The sequence below is a fragment of the Charadrius vociferus genome, unplaced genomic scaffold (assembly GCF_000708025.1).
Source record: "Charadrius vociferus isolate BGI_N301 unplaced genomic scaffold, ASM70802v2 scaffold793, whole genome shotgun sequence".
Lineage (NCBI taxonomy): Eukaryota > Metazoa > Chordata > Aves > Charadriiformes > Charadriidae > Charadrius > Charadrius vociferus.
The window spans coordinates 640,926-662,195 of NW_009647833.1; the positions used below are offsets into that span (position 1 = coordinate 640,926).

Consider the following 21,270-nt stretch of genomic DNA (forward strand, 5'->3'; position numbering starts at 1 on the left):
AGGCCTTTGACTATGTGGAAGTGGGGGTTAAAACTGAATGAAAATAAATACATGTGCATGTGTGTTCAAGTATCTAAGTTTTCTTGTGAAACTGAAGAATTCTCAAAACTGAGTGGGGGAAGATAAAATGAGTACATGACTGATTCCTTGAGGAAGAAAACTAAGTGGAAGCCATCTAGTACTTTGGAAGCAAGTAAATGTTCGGAAAGTCCTTGTATTCGGGGATTAAGTTTGTCCTTTTTATGCACAGACGTGGCATAATGTTATCAACTTGGTTGTATCAAAAAATCCCCTCTCTTTGGAATTGACAATTTCCAAGGTCACTGTAGTGATTTCCAGTAATCTTTTTGGAATTGAAGGTGTTCTGGAACCACAGCATTATCTTAACTGTCTTTTCAGACAGTTATATATAAAATAGTTGCCTTTGTGCCTTTCTTATTATTATTCGGTGATGGGGTTGTCATTTGAAGATTAAATTAGAGTTTGTTCAACCAGAACAGTAATAACTGCATTCGTTGTCATCAGGTTAGGTCTGTGTCTTTCTGCTTGTGTAGCAGACAGTTGGAATTCGTTAAGCTCATTAACAGTGCGGTGCTGCCTTGACTGGCTCTGCGCAAATACTTGATTGTGTCACTTTCTTGTCTAAAATCTTTTTCTAGGATTACCTGCATGAAGGTTTCCATTTTAAGGACAGTGAGGACTTACCTATGATTGCAAATTCTTGATTTTGGGGGTGCTCTTTTGGTGACCAGGTGTGCCTGGCAATTAAAGATTCAAAGCAGAGAATGGGGAACTTGAGAGATGCTGGAACTGTCCTTTCAGAGAATTCCCATCCAATGGTCCATACAGTGTTGAAATGGATAACGATTATGTAGCTGACTATCTTATGGCCGGCTAAAAGATGAGTGCACAGCTGCCTAAGCACAATTTTTGACACAGCTGGCTTACCTGGATGCTACCTCTGTTTTCCTATTCTGTGAAGAGCTTATTTTAAAATGTAATGGTCAGCTAAGGCTTTAATTAAGGCCTTACCTCATTTTGGATTTAGTATGTTGAAGGGGAGGATTGAAGACCAGCAGCTCTTCAATTTACCTTTCATTGTGTTTCATTCTGTATTATCTTACACAGGATGGGTTGCCAGTAGTTGCTTCATCCTCGAGAAGCACCAGGAAGGTATCTGGTAAGTCTGTTAACCCAGCCCAAATATATTGAATGGTCAATAAATGGAGAAACAGATTTGAAAAGAAATTTTACAGTTTTACTTCTCTTTTATTTTCTATTTTTTTCCCCTCTTGGGCATCCCTTTTTATAGGGATAAATAGCTTTGCACACAACTGTGTATTGCTAGTGGTAATTAGGTTGTGGATTTTGTGTTTGCACCTGCAGATTAAGAACTCTGACCTCTAATCAAGCTATGTTGAAGTGTAAATATTACTGGCCTAAAATGTGCAGTACAGGATTGAGAACTGAATGTGCAAGCCTAGCTCTAAATGGTTTTTCCATTATGAAATTATTTAAGGATATTTGATAAAATGTGAATGAGCCTGGCTCATGCAGGTTGATAAATGAAATATGTGAGCAAGATGCTGTCATAATGTAAGCCTGTATCACAGTTATTAAGGATTAATCACTGCTAATTAACTAAGCTTTTTTTTTGCCTTTTTTTTTTTTTTTTTCTATCTCAGCACTCTCACAGGCATCTAACCGCTTCATTGATGAGCTGCCTCCACCAGCCCAAGAGCTGCTGGATGAAATTGGTAAGAGGCACTTCACCCAAAATGGTATGAGGCTTGCCAGCTGTCTTCAATCAGGATTTTTCCCAAATCATTCACTGCTACACTGCTAATTAACTAAGCTTTTTTTTTTTGCCTTTTTTTTTTTTTCTATCTCAGCACTCTCACAGGCATCTAACCGCTTCATTGATGAGCTGCCTCCACCAGCCCAAGAGCTGCTGGATGAAATTGGTAAGAGGCACTTCACCCAAAATGGTATGAGGCTTGCCAGCTGTCTTCAATCAGGATTTTTCCCAAATCATTCACTGCTAAAATACACAAGAGCTTCCAAATTAGTTGTAGTCAAGTCAATGATTAGGAAGTTAGGCATCAACAGCTTCAATAACTGGCAGTTATTTAAGTTAGTCCTTGAAGTTCCTGCATTTCATGTAATGGTTAGTTGCTGATGATGACAGCAGCTGTCATTGTATTGTGTGCAGATGTAATTTAACACTGAGATGGATTTTTGTGTAGACTGAATTTTTGAAGGGTGTCCTGGAGCAATGCATGTGCTCCATTAAAACAAACGCAAGCCGGGCATCTGCATCCCTCAGGTATTTTTGTGGAACTTAGTGTCAGTGATTTATGTTTCTTTTTGTAATCACATATATCTTTAAACAGAACGCAGTGTAAAAACTCTGCATTATTTTTACTGGAGCATCTTACAGAAGAATTTCCTTTAGTTATTCGCTGTAAAGTCTTCCTCAACTAACACCAGACATTGGGATAATTAAATGTATATAGGTCCTATGCTCTTTTAGAAATAAGGCACCCAGACATGTTCTAATCTTCTTATTTCCTCATTCAACAAAACAAGGACGTATGGAGAATGGTGTCAAGTGAATAAATAATGGTCAGAGACAGTTTGTAAGATTGGTATGTGAACTAATTATACATTACATAAAGGTTTTCCTTGAAGTTTATATGGATAAATAACATGGTACTTCAGATTGTATAAAGTCAATTGAGAAAGGGTATTTAGATCAATAAGGAAATACGCTGTTTTTAACAGAATATTTAAAGCAGCAAGATTCCATCGCTCAAGACTCTAAAGAGGAGGGATTGTACGACTGCGGAGTGCAAATAAATGGTTAGTTCATAATAGTCCTAACAGAGAGATTACAAATAAAAAATTACTTTTGCATTGCTGCAAAATGACTCTGAATACTTGTCACTGTATGTTCAGCTGTACGATAAGCTTAAATTTTTTAGCTACTTTCAGTATTTTTGGTTCCGCAGAAATTTGAGAGGATTTTCCCTTTCTTGGTAAGGTTACATGAAGTGTTTTTGCAAATAGTTCCCCCTCCAGCAGCGTTTGGTGTCTTTCTCTGTGTATTCACTCTCCAAAGTCTATGGGGATCTGATGCGGAAGGCTTGCAGGTCTGGACTATCAGACTTTATCTTCTATTTCTGTTATGCCACTGTAACGTGTGCTGTGTTCAAACATGAGTGACGAAACCCACAAATGTATAGATGGTGGGCAGCTGACGTAAAATAGAGCTGAAGTTTCCGTTCTGAGAGGGTGTTTCACTTGAGAAAGTGGACAGTGCACGCTAACTGCTTGTGTTTCTTTTTAACCATGATGAAATAATGCCTCTGATCTCATGGTCTAAGAAAATAGCATCCATTGGGGTAATCAATAGTTTATTCCCTGTTCTGTTACAAAGATACCAAAGACAGCAGTAGTGAATCGTTGTGCTTCTGAAACTGCAAACAGTAATAAGTGGGAATAATTTTTGGATGTGCAGTAAGTAATGTCAGAGGAGCAGAAAACCTAAATCTTTATAGTCTCTGCATTTGTTTCCAATGAGTCAGAAAGTGAAGAGCAGTTAAAAAAAAAACCACAAAAACAAAAACCAACAAAAAAAGCAGAACATGAGTTAGTCTGTAAAAAAAGCTAAATAGCACAGTCACTTGAGAATGATACTGGCACTTGTTTGTGTTATCCTACAGCTTTGTTAGATCTTTCCCCATTTAAAATTGTTACCCAAAGGATAGAAGCTACTGTGACTTTATTCACAGGAGTATCTTGTTTTTAGGTGGTGAGGAATGCAGCAGCCTGTATTGCTTGCTGTTCAGTCACTGTGGTTTTGTTGTATTTGCATAAAGTACAGCTATTTCAGACTCCATTTTTGTGACAGCCTACTGCTTCCTGCTTATCATAGCTTAGCAGAAGGTGGCTGAATATATTCACATGCTGTAGGGAACAGAACTTACCGAGATAAGTCTTGGGGGGGGATATCATTGGATTTTGCTAAGTAGGGTAACAAAGCTAACGTCCACAGGTCTTCTTTTGATTTTTCTCCCATATCTAGGATTGTAAGGGGAAAGATTAAAGATTAATTTCCACATGCATTTTTCATTTTGGTATGAAGCAAAATGTTCAGTCCTGTGAATCTAAAAATGTGTTACAGTAAAATATTTATCTACGTCTTGCTACTGGCCACCTTTGACTGTAGATAATGTGGATTTGCTTAACCAGTAGAGAACCAGATTACTGAGGAAAGAGTAATTAATTGAGAAGCAGACAACTGGAAGTTTCCCAAGTGCAGTAAATAAAAACACATTTTAATTTCTTTATTGTCTTCCTTCATATCTTTAATAGTAAAATCATTCTGTTCATGTGACTAGGTGCAGATCAAATTAACATGGAAGACAGAGAGTCAGAAAAAGAATTTGAGAGAAATGAGGGGAGAAATCATAGTTTATGGACCAAGGAGTCATTTAATCTAGCAGAGGAAACAGAAAGGTATGAAAAAAGGACGATAAGGCATGTTTGGCTTTGAGTTACAAAGATTTAGAATAACGTTTCCAGTATAGTTTAACAAGATTTAATGCTTACAGTAAGCCAGCTTTTTTAAGAATCCTGGCAGTTATGGCTGTTTTCTTTTAAAATGTGTAGTATTAAACTTGCCAGCATCCATTTAAAATCTTTTATTCAACAGGGCTCACTCTACTCTTGATGATATTTTAGAAAGAATGCTCCATGCAGTTCCTGGAGATGAGGAGATCCAAGTACAACCTCAGGGACGCGCTCTTGGGTTAGCTGATAATTGATACTTTGTTCAGAAGTTTATTTTGTTTGTATTCTGTGTACAGACCTATGTGGGACTTTTCAGAAAACGTGCTGTCACTCTTTAGGCAGTAGTGTGTCAGGGAACTTGCCTGGAGACATCAGTCTGAACTCTCTGGGCTAAATTAAGAGGGGAAGGTATGTTTTGTTAATATAATTTCCTGTAGGTCGAAAGCAAATACTTCAGTGGGCTTGGAAGGGACCGCGTAGTCTTCACAGAAATCAGAGAGAGTTTGACAGAATGGTGGATTTTTTGCAGATTTTGGATTTTTAATGTTATCTGCAGGTGGATGTAAAGCTAAAGCACATCCATGGTCTTGGGGGGGAGAGGCGGTGTGTTTGGGGATTGGAGGGGGCAGATGCCCATTAGAGGTCAGGGTAAAAATAAAAAGGCATCTGGTATCTCCAGAGGCTTCTGCGTTAGTGCTCTGTATTCATCCTGTCTAAAAGAAACTTGGGATACACAAAACTCTGTCATTCCAGGGCTGCAAGCCTGCAAGATCCGGAAGATGTTGGAAGGAAGAAGGGAGAAGAGGAAGGCGGAGCTGGGGCCAGAGGTAGAACGCCAAAAAGCTGTGCAGGGAGTTCAGAAGATCCTCTTAATCTGTAAAGCTACTGGATGCTGTACTGGGCAGTATCACATTTGTTACATTGTTAGCACTGAAATTTGTCATCTTGCACAGACTAGTTTTTTCGCTTTTCTTGATTTCCGCCATCTGGGAACTGTTTATACCCTATGATTTTAAAGGCGAGGAAGCTGCTTCAGGCTTAAACTCTCCAGAGACACTTGAAAATTCTTGATCTTTTTTTTTTGGTCAGTTGAAACTGAGAACATTGTGGATCGTTTCCTGGAGTTGCAGTTCTCTCTCCTAGTGAGGGTGTGATTTCCTCTACTGACTCGAAAGCACTGAAAGACACCTGATAATACTGCCTTTGTGTCCTGTTTAGTGCTCAGCCTGAGTGAGGCACCTCAGTGCTTCACAGTGTAAGGACTGTGGTTACTGTCAGTATGGGTTGGTATGTACTGTGATGTGTATGCTAATGCCATCACATCCCTTAGACATCTGTCTCTTGGGCTTGCCTCCCCTGGCGTTCTTCTAATAGAAACTAGAAGTAAGGAGGAAGACACGAGATAAAATAAGTGTTTCCTCTGTTCTCTGAGTCCCAATTTCCATTAGAAACTGCCAAAGCTGCAGCTTGGTATTCTGCAGCTAAAGTAAAAGGTTGCCATTTTCAACATTTCTCAATTAAAGATGTTTCTTGTTACGGGAGGGGGCTGACATACTTACATTATGTTAATGTGCATTTAGTGCTCTGCAAAAACTAGAAAAGGACTGGCCTTTTGTCTGGAAAGAAACGGGCAGTAGGCTTTCATTTTCAGAGAGAACTTTTGATTTTTCAATGAGCAGCACAAAATGACTTAAAGGAAGCTGATCTTCAGTGTTATGGGCACTTAACGCTTCTGCAGCAGCCAGCCCTACAGCACGTGTTTTGCTTTCCTGTTACACACCCAAAGTTTGAAACATCCCAAATCACTCGTTACTTTTGGAAATGTTGATCGTAATTTTTAAACTTGGAGAACTGGAGTTAACATCATTATGCTTGTTATTTACACAGCGTTAGCGTACATGACCCTGTTTTCTGCCAGACTCCTAGAACAGCTGAGCTGGTAGGGATTGGGCTTCAGGTTTTGAAAACAGAATTTCTGATCACAATGAGAGTGCTGTGTAATGCACCCAACAGCAGCAGAGCTGGGGCTGCTTTCTGGTTACAAGTGCAACTTAATGGATCTGGCAGAGATCTGTAGTGCTTGATTCAGCGTGCTGCTCCGTGCTGACAAGACCAGAGCTTTCTCTTTGAACTGTTGTGTGGCTGTATGTGTTCTTCTTAGTTCTGAGCTGAATTTACATGTTTTTTAGACATGCATCCTGAAGATCAGAAATTCCACTTACAGGAGCGGCTGTCTTCATCTTCACCGTTCAGGTGAGCCTCTCTGTGAATTAGATCGGGTTTTTGGCAGAAATTTGTGTTTTCTGTGGCTGCATGAGATACATTCTTGGTCTTCATCCCCAGGAGACAAAAGGGGCAATATGAAATCCTACCCCCTTCAACTTGTAGCTTGATATAAGAGGAAAAAAAAAAAAGTGTGTTGTTTTTTTTTTTTTTCCCTGCAGGATAACTGTTTTGGATCAGAGCTCTCCTACATGATTAAAATGGATAGTGGAGAAGTTTTAATAGGTCACCTGCTGACTGCTGCTTGTGCAGTATACAGCCTGTGAATTGCAACCCTTTGCAGCCACATAAGTGATTGCAAAGCTCAGACTTCCTTTCACCGCAGCAGCAAGTACAGCAGAAAATCTAATGCTCTGCTTTAACACAGTTTGTCCTGGTTTTACGCCATCATTGCATGTAAAGGCAGTATCAGTAATGCTGCAGGACTGAACTCTTCTGAATGTAACTTCTTTACGGAGCTGGGTGGGGGGGTGGTTCTGCATGCTGTCATAAGCAAAAGGATTTCTTGCTCTGTTGCATCGTGTTTCAGTTTTCAGTGTTAGAGACAAAATGATTGTAATTTTGTGGCCTGCTGTTACTGCTTAGGCACTTGTTAAATTTTTCCATGCTGGAGTGTGGAACGCTGTTACAGCCCATGTAGTGTATGTTTTTCCTTGCTCGTTAAATTTAACAAGGTAATTTCTTGTTTTCTCTTTTCTTAGTGCTTTTGTGATGTAGCGCTGAACTGATTTGACTGATTAAGGGGATTAATTGCTGTGCAAAAAGCTAATGAGAAAAAGGCAGTGTTCTCCAGAGATTGCAAGCGTAGCAATACGTTCCCTGCCAGCGTTAGACAAGAATTTGAGAAAGTCTGGTTAGTATTACGAAGATACTTGTTGTTTAATTAAAGCACGCTTTTGGTAGGCCTCGTCCAAAAAAACGGTCCCTGGATATAATTGAGTTTTGGATCAGAATTTTGATGGGCATAGCAACTTCATATTTATCTTTTCTTGTCATAAATGCTGTTCAGGTGCAGGAGGTGTGAGGATTGTCCTTGTCCCTCGTTGAGGCACTGGGATTTTAGCTGCCTTCATACAGCCGGGTGTGCCACGTTCCTGTTTATGTAGGAAATTCTGCCTGTCTGTAACTGCTAGTTAATTTGGTTTAACAATACTAATAAAAGTTTCCAAGGTTATTATGCTGCCACGTAATTCTTTTGCTGGTTTTTGGGTGGGTTTTCTTGTTGGTGTCGGTTGGTTGGTTGACTTGTTATTAACGGTATTTCCCATCATCAGACTCTGTATACAACTCGATGCTGATAGAGCTACTCCAGGGAGGGTGCTGCAAACTGGCAGAGCTGGGGGAACTTTCTTCACAAAAGATCAAGAAAAACTAAAAATCTTTCTTCTGTTGAGTCATGCGGTGGTGGTGGTAGAGCAGAAGCGCCAGCAGCAAGGGGGCTGTGGTTTCAGTTCTGCACCTGAGGTTGGCAGCAGTGCCAGTGCCTGGGAACAGGGCTCACTTCGCTCAAATTGCAAATTTATTGTGTGATTCTGTCCTTAGTGGCTTGTTACCCACTACTGACAAGCAGTTGCAGGATTCCCTCTCACTTTCAGCAATATTTTGTTATGTTTCATAGAGTTGCTGAATTAAATTAAAAGTAGTTAAAACTTGTCGGGCTGCAGCAGTGCAGAGGAGTGGAGCAAGCACACGTGCATTTTTACACGCATGTAATTATCTATCACTTTGGTTTGCAACATGTGAAATCTCCTTAGCTTCTTGGATTTCTCTTTCTATTTTATCTGTCAAACCAAATGGTGAGCAGACTCTGAACCATTTCCCTATCTTTTTTTAAATCTTAATGCGGAGAATTTTTATTTCTGTTGGTAGAGAGCCTTTCAAGTAGTCCTGTCGCCTGTCTGCTCTCCTTATCGAGGCCAGAATGCAGCAGTGAGAGATTGCAGTTTTTCAGCTGCTTGTACTTTTCCAGATTTAAGTTTGGTGTGAATGTAAATCATCCTAATAACGTAAAGCGTGGACACAAAAGCTGTAATTAACAGGAAGAATTAAACAAGGACCAGTGAAAGACAGCAGAGAAGATCAGAGGGGGCCCATCTAATGCTGCTTTTCAGCTTCCCTGAGAATGAAAGGCCAATTAATTAAATTAAAACAGTGATACTGAGCTGTTCTAATTCCTCTCTGAGCCGCTAGTGTGCAAGTTGTAGGAAAGCGAGTGGAGAGAGGGAGGTGGGGACCGGGTGAGGACAGACCTCCTGTCCCCCTGCATGGGGAGGCGGCGCTGCCTGGAGGTGCTGGATGTCTCTGGACCCTGCGCTAAGTTTGGGTGAAGACAAGCAAGGAGAAAAGCAAATGTTCATTCTCTAAGCAGCCGTGTTTCAGCTCCCTTGTACCTGTCATCGTGCTGGTCTTGGGTTTGGGATTTTTGTTTTGTTTGTTTTGGAGCAGAGAATATCAGAAAAAAAAAAAACCCAAAACCTTCTTCCCCCCCAGTCTCATCCCAGTCTGTGCCAGTGCAAATTGCCTTTCTGGCTGCCTGTACTGGGTTGTGGACTGCATGCTTGTGAGGCACAATGCAGTGAGGTGATGAACAACTTTTAGCATTGCTTCTTCCCTCAAACCCCTTCCTGGGTTTGCTGCAACAGCGAAAGCTGTGGGAGACGGCGGAGGCAGGCGAGGAGCGAGGCGTGTTTCGGGATCGGTCCTGTGGACGGTGTGTGATGGAAATGAAACTGCGGAGGGGAGAGTGACCCGTTAAAACTTGTGACACTGGATCAGTCTCATTTTGAAAGCAATTTAAGAGTTCAGAATCAAATTTTGAAAGACAATTACCCATGAAGGCAGCTGAGCTGCTGATAGCATTTTTAAAGACAGAGGAATTTGATAAAGCCCTGTCCCGGGGGATCGCTGTCTGCGGCACTGCCTAAACCTCACGCTTAGGAGCCTTATCCGTAGGCTCCTCCAGCACATATGCTGCATCGCAGTCCGCAGGTGTAATTGCGGCTGGTGTAGAGAAGCTTTGTGTTTTGAGACTCTAGATCAGGTGTGTAACTGTGGAACCCCACGAAGGAGTTTTTTGTCTGTTATTTTTTTCTTATGGGCTTTGATATCTTTTGCTTTCTGTTAAGGTCCCGACCCTCCGGGCGGCGGTGGCTCTGCTGCACCCGGTCCTGAGGGTCCACAGGGCCTCTTCCAAGCTGGGTTTTCACCCTTGCTGGGAAATCAATGGATTTAAGACCTTTCCTTATTGCCTTAAATATAAATAAAATATAGAACTGTATAACTTTGTATCTTTGAATTGTTTTTTTTTTTTTTCTTGCTATCCATTATGACGGCGTATGTGGCACTTGCCAGGAGAGGGGAAGCGCCAGCCGCAGCAGTGGGAGCTGCGGTGTTTTCTGTCGAACCCTCTGTCGGCGGGTAAAACACACACGTGGGAACCTGTCGGTGTTTAGTGATGTTTATTAACGCAGTCTGCACTTAAACCATCCTGCTGGGTTTTTACCAGTTTCACAGCGTGCCCTGGAACTTCCCAGCCCATCGGGCAATGCAAACAGGACTTGGTCTGTCGAGGGAAGGGCAAGCCTGCGGCTCTGTCCTGCCACCGCGTTGCGGGTGGTGTCACAGCTGAGCGTGTTCAGCCCGACTCCGGGGCCCAACAGCAACTCAGGAGGAAATTTTTCCTCACATCGAGGGAAAAATTACTCGTTTGTTTGTTTGTTTGTTTTTTTGTTCTTAAGAGACTCCCGGTCCCCCGAGGCTGGAAGGGAGGGCTGTTTCCTTAGGAGAGTGAAACAAAAGTTTGCAGTTTATCCCATGATCGGGTGGCTCCTCTCCCATGAGAAGACAGTGCCGTGTCTGTCGGGGGCTCAGCATGAGTGTTGCTGGGGACCCCTCTACGCTCCGAGAGCCACCTATCTCCTGGGGGGCGGCTGCGGCACCGGGCCCTTCTCTCTGCCCGTGTTGGAGGACAGGGACGGGCTGAGCGCGAAGCTGGCGTCGGTGCAGGGGGGATCTGGTGGCAGTTAGACGGGGTGGGATGGTGTCACCTTATTCCGCAGCCCCTCTGCAGCGGCGCCTGTGCGGGGACCGGGTGCAGCCGGAGCAGTTCTTCCCGTTCCCCAGGGGTGGTGACCACAGCACACCAATCTCAGCAGGCAGCTCTGAAACTGGGCCGGGAAGGGACAGGTTACGTGTGGTGGCAGAGAGCTGGTGTCCACCTCGAGACCCGGAGGCAGAGGCTTGAGGAGCGGATGTTCGTTATATTTTGGGTGAGCTCTGTACAAATTCCCAGCCCAACTCTTTGCAGACCGTGGTGGTTTATAGACAATAGAAGTTTCATTCTGTTTGCTTTGTGTATTCAGTGAGCAGTTTGTGATCTAAAATAAAGTTGCCTGATCCCATAAAATCATGGAAGCAGAAAATGAGCTCTTGTTCGGGCTAAGAGGCTGCTCCCTCCCTTTCCATTTTATTCCCCAAAACCTTGCTGCTTATACAGCAACTCCCGGATTGAGCCCGCATCTGCCTTTCCAGATAGGGTAGATGGTTCCTCCACATTTTATGAGGCCATTAAGTCATTACCCAGAAGTTCCAGTGAAGCTGTGGTTTCGTTAGCTCGTGGCTTTCTCTCTCACCTGTTTGTTCATGAAGACATAGATGATGGGATTGTAAACCGTGGCGGTTTTGGAGAAGTAGGAGGGCAGGGATGCAAGAGCTGGCTGGATGGTGATATCTTTGTTCGTGGCCACCACCAGGGCAAACGTGGTGTAGGGCAGCCAGCAGATAAGGAAGGCCATGACCATCACAATCACCATGCGTGTCACCTCTCTCTCTGCCTGCTGTGTCGTGTCCGATTCCCGCTGCTGTGCCGCGGTCTGCAGGGAGTTTTGGAGAAAGAAAGAGAGAGAGATGCCTGACAACTTCCAACAGCATTTCCATCCCTTAGGTGCCTTGACATCAGTGCCAGGAGATGTCAGCTCCATCAGCTGTCACAAAAACCTGCCATGAGGCTCTTCATCCCCGATAGAGATGTGCCTTGGCACCATTTTGTGAGCGGAAAATCATTAACTCACCTGTAGTCACTGTACTTACCGCTCGCAGGGTCATCAGCAGGTTGGTGTAGGAGAAGAGAATCAGGCTGAGGGGCATCACGAAGCAGGTGACAAACAAGGCCAAGATGTAGCTGTTGTTGTTGCTGCCACCGGTGTACCAGTTGGGCCCACAAGAGGTTCTCAGACCTGGAACAAATAAGTTTTGAAACAAGCCCGAATTGATCCCAGGCTTGGATAGAGGCTCTGTAACTGGCTCCAAAATAGCGAACGCCAGCGCTGCCTCCTCAGTGGTGCTGCCCAAGCTGCTCTCCCTTCTCCATCCCCAGTGACCTGGAGATCAGCCGCTGCAGTGGCTGGCGGGCCGACTCCTCTGTGGCGGAAGGTGATCTGTTGTGGCGGACAGCGTTACACCAAGTCTCTAGCTAAGCAGATTTGGGCTGGGTGCTGCATGATGTGCCCCAACAGCCAGAGCCGCTTGTGGCTCTGATGGCCATCAGACGTGTAAGAACGGCTGCAGCGTGTTGTGCAGTGGGTGACTTCTGAAGGACAACCTCCAAGAGAGGACTATTGACTGAGCAAGCAGGAGGTGTTAACATTTTAAATACCAGAATAGGGACTCTCCAGCTACCCTGTGCTTGAAAATGATAATCCAGAAGCAGCTGTGGAGTTGAGCTCACATCAGAAGCGCATCTCCCCTACCTTCAGGCACGTAGCTGCTCCAGCCCAGCAGCGGTGGGGTCGTCCAGAGCAGTGACCAGCTCCACGTGAAGGCGCAGCCGCTGATGGCGTGCCGGTGCTGGAACCGAAAGTCTCCCAGGGGTCTGCAGACCACAACATACCGCTCGAAGGCCAGGATGGCCAGGGACCACAGCCCCACGATGCCTGGGGGGAGGAGGAGGGTTTGTGGCTCAGGCACAGGCTCTGCTACGGCTCTGCTACTGCTCTGCTGCCCACACCAGGACACGGCAGATGGTGAGATTGTTTTTGTTACGGCAGGGAGAGCTGTGAGGATATTTGGCCCTTAAAAACAAAGCTGGCAATGGGGCATCTGGGACCCGTGGTGGTCATGGCCACGGTTTCTCCACTGGAGTGTCCTCGACAAAAGGTTTTGTGCAGCGCGTCACGTTTCTGGTGCACACCCCCCCACACCCCTGGGTGCTGAGACAGCAGCCAGCACCCAGGAAGCACAACCCAAGTAAGGACTCCCGATGTGCCCAAGTGACATTTCCCTCCCTATGAAGACCAAGACAGAGCGAGTGGTGACCTGGCACAGCCAACCACCTACTTGACCCTTCCCTGTGCTAAAGAATAGCCGAAGGACATGAGCGTTACATTGTGCACGGAAGCATTGACTTTAGGAGGGGCAGCAAGCTGATGAAACATTCCCCAAAGCTCCTTTGCTAAATGTAATGACACCGACCAAAGACTGAAACAGGTCTCGAGCTTCGTGTCCTTACCCGTCAGGGAGACCATGAAGCCCTCCAGCTCACACATCTGTTTGCCGAACACGAAGAAGCCGTTGATGTTGTTGGAGAAGCTGACGGAGCTGCCGCAGAGCGTCACCAGCAGGTCGGCCACGGCCAGGTTCACCAGGATGTAGTTCAGGGGCGACTGGAGCTTCTTGTACCTGATGGAAACCACAATGACCAAACCGTTCACAACCGAGGCGGAGACCACCACGATGCCCATCAGCACGGCCACCGACAGGTACATGCCCCGCGGGGCCTGGTGGGGCCACTGGGGGCCATCAAAAGGCCCCGGAGTCCCGTTATTTGGGGGCTCCTGCGAGCTGTTGGAGGAGTACATTGGTCCTCCAGAGCACCAGCGCCGGTGGAGCCGATGCAGGTGACCGTCCCCAAAAGCAAAGCCTCTTTATAAAGCAGGAGGACCTGACGCACCCCAGAGGAGCTTTGCATTAAAATACCTTAAGCTTTTTTTTTAATCTGAAGACTTTGTCCCCCCACCCTCCCGTTTTATAATCAGCTCTTTATTCCAGAGGGGATAAAGAATGACTTAAAAAAAAAAAAAAATCTGATGACTGAACAGTGCATCATTTAATTAAGTAAATAGTTGAGTTGTTTTTTTCTTGTGCTTCCCAGCTGCCTTCCCCCGTAAGCGTGACCCCTGCCCGGGGCTGGCCAGTTATTCCCCTGCTGGGGCTTCTCTGGGCTGCGGGTGCTCCCGTCCCATCGACCACACTGGGCTACCGGGGCGGCCACATTGGCCACTGCCAGAAACCACAGGCTGGGCCTCGTCCCATTCAGCTGCACTGGCTATTAATCTGCTTAATAAACACATATTGAATATATTAATGTTATTAATACAGGCGTCAATATACTTTAGTAATAAATATAACAAACTATATAATAAATATAATATTATATAGAAGAATTAATGTGTGTATATATACATGAATGTATGTACGCTGAGAGAGCATGCAAGAAAAGTGTGAGAGAGCGTGCTACCTATAGAAATATTCTCTACGCACATAGATATTAAGTATATAAAATATTTATATGCATATTAACAATTATATAAAAATATAAGATAGTGCATTTATGTACTTATACATGCGTATGTCTGTATCTATTGGTAAAGCTCTCTATGTTTAGAGAGACATACACACACACACACAGACAGAACTATAAATATAATAACTACACCGATAGACATACACGTGTCCCTACACTGTGCATCCCGCGGTGCACAGGGATCTGCTCCCTGCATGGATCAAATGGGGCTGATGGATTACGAGCCTGTGCTGGGGCCAGCGCTGGCCACGGGGCACCAGCCACCCCCAGGGCAGCCAGGGACCCCCAGCCCTGGGCACTGCTGCTCCTGCCCTGCTGTGCTGTGCCCACCCCTGCCCGGGGACGCTCGCCCGGCTCCGGCTGCTGCACCTCTGTGCTGGGTGAAAATGGTACCGAGACACGCCAAGCTTTTATTTTTAAAAACAGATGAACAGACACAAGTATGTAATTAGTTAACTCATTCACATATATACACAAACACGTGTTTGTGCTTATATGCACATATATGCATGAGTGTATATATAATGTGTGTATAGGTATATATATTTGTATTGGTGTAGGGGGATATATATGTAAAGAGTGTGTGTGTGTGCACGTGTGCGTCTGCCTGTGTGTGTGTGCACATGTGTCTATAGCTGTCTATACACCTCTCTATGAAGAAGCTCAGTTTGGGCTGTATTTGTGCGTCTTTGGGCCGCACGGCTGCGCAGTACCTGCCCGTGTCACGTTCACATGCTGATGTAGCCTGAAGTGGCCGGTGTAAGATGGGCAGGAACCATCAGCAGGTTTTTAATTTCGCCATGCCACGGCGCGGTGATGCCGAAGTGCGCGGTGGGCGCTAACACCATCCGGGTGTCCCACGGGACATGGCAGCCCCCAGGGAGGGGATTGCCTTCAGCGCCGGTGAGCGGAGCGGCTGCTCGCTGCCCGAGTATTGGCTACTGACGATACCCGCACAATCGATCCAAACGAGAGCAGGAAAATACACATGTAAGGGCACAGCTGGAACAGCTGTGGGGCGGGCGGCACCTCAGCTCCCTCCCAGCCACAGAGGTGTCGCTGCCCCTTTGCCCCGGGGAGGGCGGTCACAGCATCTGAGACGGCAAAATCCGTGCTGAGACAGCCACGTCTGGAACACCCGTCTGCTGCTGCTACTGCCTCCCGCCTTCAGGGATGCAATGTTCACGGAGACTTCAGAAAGGCCGGAGGGTTTTTTGTGGGTGGTTTTTTTTTTAATCCTCCCTTGACAAATCTCCCCCCACCCTCCACCGCTTACAGTCCCTGTGCCACCTCACAGCTGGTGCGGTAGAGCAAGGTCCCTGCTGACAGTGGGGTACACCAAGGCCATGCAGTTACAGGGGGGTTTTATTGGTTTGGGGTTGGGTTTTTTCAGCAGGCAGAGATTGGAGAGTGGAGACCAGAGCCAAGCAGCATCCGATGCTCTGGTTTAAAACCATCTCCTGCGCCTCGAGCCCTCGTTGGGCCCCAGCTCTTCCTCTGCTGTCTCTGAGTGCTCCATTGAAGACGTGCTGCAACGTGCCGAGCTCCTGCATCCCCGTGACAGCAGTACCGACCTGGGGAGACTCAAAAGCTGCACCACCAGCATCCACCTTTTTTTTTTTTCCCCCTTTTTATTTCAGGTTCTCGTTATAAATATTAACAAATCTGACAAAAAGTACACAGATAGATAATACTGAAATACAAAAGTCTTTTAGGATGCAGGTAAGGACAGGTTCTGCAGCCTTCACATGGTAGCAAAACATCGGTATCAAACATTTCACGAGGCCTGGCATGACAACCACCACTCTGCATGCAGCTGGGACGGACAGACGGACCGTCCGCTTAGAAAAGACTGGGATACAAACTGAAGGAACCCACACACACGCGCGCACACACACGCACATCCACACACACATGTATCGTGTCCTACTTCACCTCAGGCATAAACCAGTTTCATGGCAAGACGTGCTGAAACAAATGATGGATTGAAAGAAACTTTGCAAGAAAAGGGAGGCACAGCCGACCCAGCACTCCCACAGCTCTCCTGGAAGCTCAGACCCAAACCAGGTTTAAGGTGTTGGACCAGTGACAGACAGAGAGGATTACTGGGAACATCCTACTTGACACGCCGGCCGGCATTCAACTAAAATCCATGCATATCTGGAGAATGCATTACAAATACTAAGTTATTAAAAAAGCCCCTATGAACGTTGGGTCGTTTGGGTTTTTTTCCCTCTCCCATATCAAACAAGGTGTAACACGATCGTCACTTTGAAAAGTAAATGTAGGTTTCCAGAGAGCCGATTGCTTTCAAATAAAAAGAAGTCGGCAACACACGCGCGCGCACACACACAGAGAGCACAGAAGCTGAGACCGATGGGGAAACAGCAGCTCTTCCTAAGAAATCATGGTTTAAAGGCTTCAAAAATTTCTGGCAGCATTTCGCAGAAAGTTTTAGCTCATCTCACTGGGCGCCGGCTCTTGCGCAAACATGATGCTGTGCTTGTGCAAGAGCCGGCGCCCAGTGGGATGAGAATACAGAGACCAACCAGGGTGGGTCACGGAGGATGAGAGCTGGGATTATTATTATAATATAATAATATTATTACTGTGCCGTACACAGAAATTTGGTTCGGATGCTGTTTGAGGCAGAAAATGGACCAACCTGACGGCTGCGCTGGAGCTGAGCATCTCTGCCGGCTCAGCTCGCTGCACATCACCAGCTCACAGCATAAAGCACCTTGGTTGGGTTTTAGGTAACAGCATGAATTGGAAAAGGAGGAATTGGGGAAAAGCGATAGAAAAATTTAGCCTGAAAGCCAGCTTTGCTGGAAAAATAGCCGTGCTGAAGCCAGGCTGGGTGGCTCCAGGCAGGACGGCATGGTTTCAATAGGAGAGCGGGTGCTGCGAGGGCAGCGTGAGGCTTCGCTGCCGGTCCCGGGAAGCAGGAACGGCTAGCGGCTTCGCTGAGCCTTTGTATTTTGCCCCCTCACTTCTGCAAATGTGAAGGCGCCCGATCCTGGGGACCGCGCGAGAGAAGCCGTGGTCTGCACAGCGCTTCCAGCTTGCTGGCTAACTTCACACGGGTGATCAGAGAGGACGAGAACAATGTTTCTGGAAGAAAAGCAAACAGTCTTCCGAGGGGACACAATCATTCCGACAGAGGAGCTTTAAATGCATAAAAGACTGTTTAGGCCCAAACCACAGAGACTGACAAACCACCAGAAATATGGCACAATTGCCTTGAGAAAATAGTCCCAGGTTTTAGTGACGCCTTTTGCTCATATTAGATACACGAACGGAGACTGATGCATTCATTTTTGCCACTGAATTGCAAGGCAGCGAGAAGGTAATTCAGTACAGCAAAGAATTAGGAGAGGAGTCAGAACCGCAGTGCATGCAGGCGTGTGGTGTCCGCGTGCGTGTGCGCACACGTGTGTGTGTGTGTGTGTGCATGCTCGTGAGTGTGTGTGTGAGCGTGTCAGGATGCAAAGAGGCATTTTGGAAAAGCCTTAGGGGACGGGACCTGCTGAGCAGAGCAAACTGCCGCTGCCGCCTTCCCTGGGAAGGGTTTCCCTGCAGCCGGGCCGTGGCGCGGGGTGTCCCGCTCTCCCGGCTGCCCCGGTACCACGATCCCCCCTATCCAAAGCCGTAAACGAGAGAAGTCCAAAGGCTGTGACAGGCAGAGCTGTGCCCGGGGAGCGGTTCCATGGCGCTCAGTCGCTGAGGACGGCTCCCGGCAGCTCGTTCGTTAGTGTGTGCCAGCGCTCAATTTTCTTGTCCTTGTTTTTCAGGCAGTCAAACCAGTGCTTCAGCCGCTCGCCTTTGGCGTTGATTCCTAACACGACTCCACCTTGAGAGACAGACAGGGAGAGGGAAAGGTGGGGGTGAGCATCAGCCCTGCGAGGGATGCTGGGGGATGCCGGGGGATGCCAGGGGACAGCAGACAAAGCCAGGTCATGCAGCTGCTCTCACGGCATCCGATGCCACGACCTGATGTGACACACAGGCAATCACAGCCCGTCTTCCCCGTCCCGTCCCAGCTGCGGTCTGGGACCTGCCCCGGGCAGCTTGTTCTTGTGCCAAGGGCTGGATGCTCATTGCAGTTGCAGCAGCTGTCAGAGATACTGGGCACTTGTTAGCAATAAATCACAGTGACCAGTAACAAAATCACAAAATCCAGCAGAGACAAATGAAACCTCCCCATTAAACCTGTTTTTTATTCAGAAGAAAAGATCTGAAAACAGAAGGGGAGAAGGAGACCTGTCTCCTCCCTGCTCGGGTGCTCCTTGCATGGGGGATGTCTGAAGCGAGGAGCAGTGGGGCTGGCTGCGGGAGAGGAGGCTCAGGGGCAGGAGAGGGATAAAAGCAGAACAGAAATCCAGCGAGAATGAACGTGGGGATGGAGAACAGACCTGGAGGCTGCAGAAGTGCAGAAGAGCAGCAGATGAAAAACGAAGAGGCACAGAAGGTGAAGATTAAAAAAAAAAACCTGGAGTGCCCCACTCACCTATGAAATCGTTTGATTTCCCAATATCGTAGTCCCACACTGTGACTTCCAAGGTCTTTTTCGCCAGGTCCCCGTGCTTGATCTCATAGCAAAACTCCTGTTGGGGAGCAGAGACAGAGTCAGGACCAACCTGTGCAGGGTTCGGTGCAGGACCCCCGGGAGGGGGCTGGGGCTGTCCGTCCTCCTCCTTGGGCTGTTGCCCTTTGCCACTCACGGGGAACTCAACCTCGATCCCTCACGTAATGACTGACATTGGGGTGTTTTTTTTCCCTTTTAAGTCTGAGGACTGAGAAAAGCCCCCAGGAGAGAACCCCAACCAGTGAAAACCCACCTCATTGAACTCGGGGTTCAGCGTCTTCTTCTTCACCGCCGTCTTATGCTTTGATTTCTTGTCCTCATCTGGTTTCAAGTAACTGCAACGAAACCAATGCAGCCCAGTCCCACACAGGTCCCGTGCCCCCTCGCAGCGAGGAAGGCAGGGAGGGCCGCCCGTGTCCCCCCCTACAGCCCAGGTACGGGTGGGGGCAGCTATGGGACCAGCTCCTGAGCGGAGGCAGGGTGAGATGGGTGGCTGAGCCCCCTCCTGCCCTCCCCTACCAAAATGTTGGAGGTGGCTGGAAGGAAGCAGCGTTCCCCCACCTTAGCACAAGAGGAGTCGCTGGCTGCCATCGGAGAGCACCGATTATCCCATCTCCAGTCCCTAGGGGACACTGGCACCGCACACATGCTCCCGAAATCAAACGCTATCAGCACAGAACCAGTCCAGAGTTGGGACCGTGCGAGAGGTCTGCTCACCCCGAGCCTTGCCGGGAGACAGAAACCACGCCGGGTGTGTAAGGGTGGTAAGTGTGTAACAGCTTTGTGCACCGCTGTTTCGTCCAGATATTTTGTGGTGCGGCAGCAGGGCCAGAAAGCAAATGAGATTAATGTGTCATCAAGCAGAGAGAGCACCTAAAAGCTGGGCCAGGCCAAAATCAGTCCTTCATCATTTCGTGTTGGTGCTGCTCCTTTAAACATCAGTTCTGCTTCCTCATTACACTTTCCAGATCTTGCTCATAATTAAAAAATTAGGGCTTGTACCGAGAAGCATCACTTGTCTATCTGCTCTGATTCAAGCCCTGCAGATACAATCTACTGCAGATAGCACAAGGGGCATCTACAAAACGACTGTGTACAACAACAATTATGTTACTTCAGGGACTGAGCCTCCGATGAGCATTTAAAAAAGCAAGAGTAGATTTTTTATGCAAACACCTCCACTCCTGAAGAACAATTAAATAGGAAGGCGAAACCACGCTGACAATAAACTCCATGACTGGCCTCCCAGGTGCGGCTTATCCCGGTAGCTCTGCCTTAACAAATATCAGCCCTGAAAGTGCCGAAGTTTGGGTGAGCGCAGCGGGGACAGGGACGTGGGATGGGTGCAGGGAGGGCTGCCAGTCCCTGCTCACCATATCCCCCTGCTTCGCACAGAGCAAGTTTGAAAAATGCCATCCACCCAAAAGCCAGGAGCTGTGGCGATGTAGGGCCCCGCGCCAGCCCGGCTCTGCGTCAGCAAGCCATCGCCTTCCTCAGCATCCCTTAATAGCCCCTGGATGACACCGACCTCCCTGAATCACTTGGGTAAGGCCAAGTCGCAGCCGCCTATTACAGTCATTTTAATAGCTTCTCTATTTTTTTTTTTAATACTGCTGCTATTTTTCAAAAGGAAGGTACTCCCAGTCATTTACATAGGAAAGTGTCAGCGGGACCTGTAAATGCGCCCTCGGCTCTGTTAACCAGGCCCTGGAGCCACCGAAGCCACGGGCTGAGATTAAAGTGCTGTCTGACCTAATTATGCTCATGTTGTAATTAGAGCTTTTCCAAAGCGCAGGGTTGTGGCCCCGCTGCTGGGCTGGGAGTCTCTTCTCCCTTGGGGACCCGGGGACGGGGGGGATTAATTGCCCATCCCTGGGTGAGGGCGATGTCTGTGTCCCAGTGCCACAGTCCAGGAGGGCCAGACCTGCCCCAGCAGCTGTCCCCATCCCAGCAGGGACAGGGCGGGCTTTGAAGCGTGAAAAGGTCGGGGGTATGACCGGGAAAGAAAGCAAAGGCGCCTGCAGGTGCTGAGTGGGGACCAGGACCACTGGGCACCGGCATCACCCTGCCTGGGGGATACCCATCCCTGTGCCGCTGGATGGGACTCATCACCCACAGGGCTGGGGCCATGCCATCAGCAAAATCTGACCGTACCTGTCTGCTTTGGGCCACCAATTCTGTCCCCAGGGCTGAGTCACTGCCGCAAGATCCTCTCCCAAGCAAGTGCATGTCTCGCCGGTCAGTA

General features: G+C 47.3%; 3 protein-coding genes across 3 annotated transcripts in view; 1 reads left to right on the forward strand and 2 right to left on the reverse strand.

Annotated features, from left to right (window-relative positions):
- TEX14 (testis expressed 14) overlaps positions 1-7,053 on the forward strand; it is a 32,744-nt gene extending 25,691 nt beyond the window's left edge. The window contains 8 exon segments of the mRNA XM_009882730.1: positions 1,129-1,180; positions 1,686-1,757; positions 2,785-2,862; positions 4,404-4,521; positions 4,718-4,813; positions 5,329-5,420; positions 6,744-6,828; positions 7,020-7,053. Of these exon segments, the coding sequence (XP_009881032.1) occupies positions 1,129-1,180; positions 1,686-1,757; positions 2,785-2,862; positions 4,404-4,521; positions 4,718-4,813; positions 5,329-5,420; positions 6,744-6,828; positions 7,020-7,053 (627 nt within the window).
- A 3,827-nt stretch (positions 7,054-10,880) lies between these two features.
- LOC104284368 (pinopsin) lies at positions 10,881-13,729 on the reverse strand. Its single transcript, XM_009882695.1, has 5 exons — positions 13,364-13,729; positions 12,606-12,788; positions 11,947-12,092; positions 11,490-11,729; positions 10,881-11,024 (listed from the first exon to the last, which is right to left on the reverse strand). The coding sequence occupies exons 1-5, from the start codon at positions 13,710-13,712 to the stop codon at positions 10,881-10,883; spliced, it is 1,062 nt and encodes a 353-aa protein (XP_009880997.1). The 5' UTR covers positions 13,713-13,729.
- A 4,424-nt stretch (positions 13,730-18,153) lies between these two features.
- Positions 18,154-21,270, reverse strand: part of DOC2B (double C2-like domains, beta) — a 34,815-nt gene continuing 31,698 nt past the window's right edge. The window contains exons 7-9 of the mRNA XM_009882696.1: positions 19,279-19,360; positions 18,948-19,044; positions 18,154-18,290 (exon numbers count right to left, since the gene is read on the reverse strand). Coding sequence (XP_009880998.1) covers positions 18,154-18,290; positions 18,948-19,044; positions 19,279-19,360 — 316 coding nt within the window. The remainder of the gene's footprint in view (positions 18,291-18,947; positions 19,045-19,278; positions 19,361-21,270) is intronic.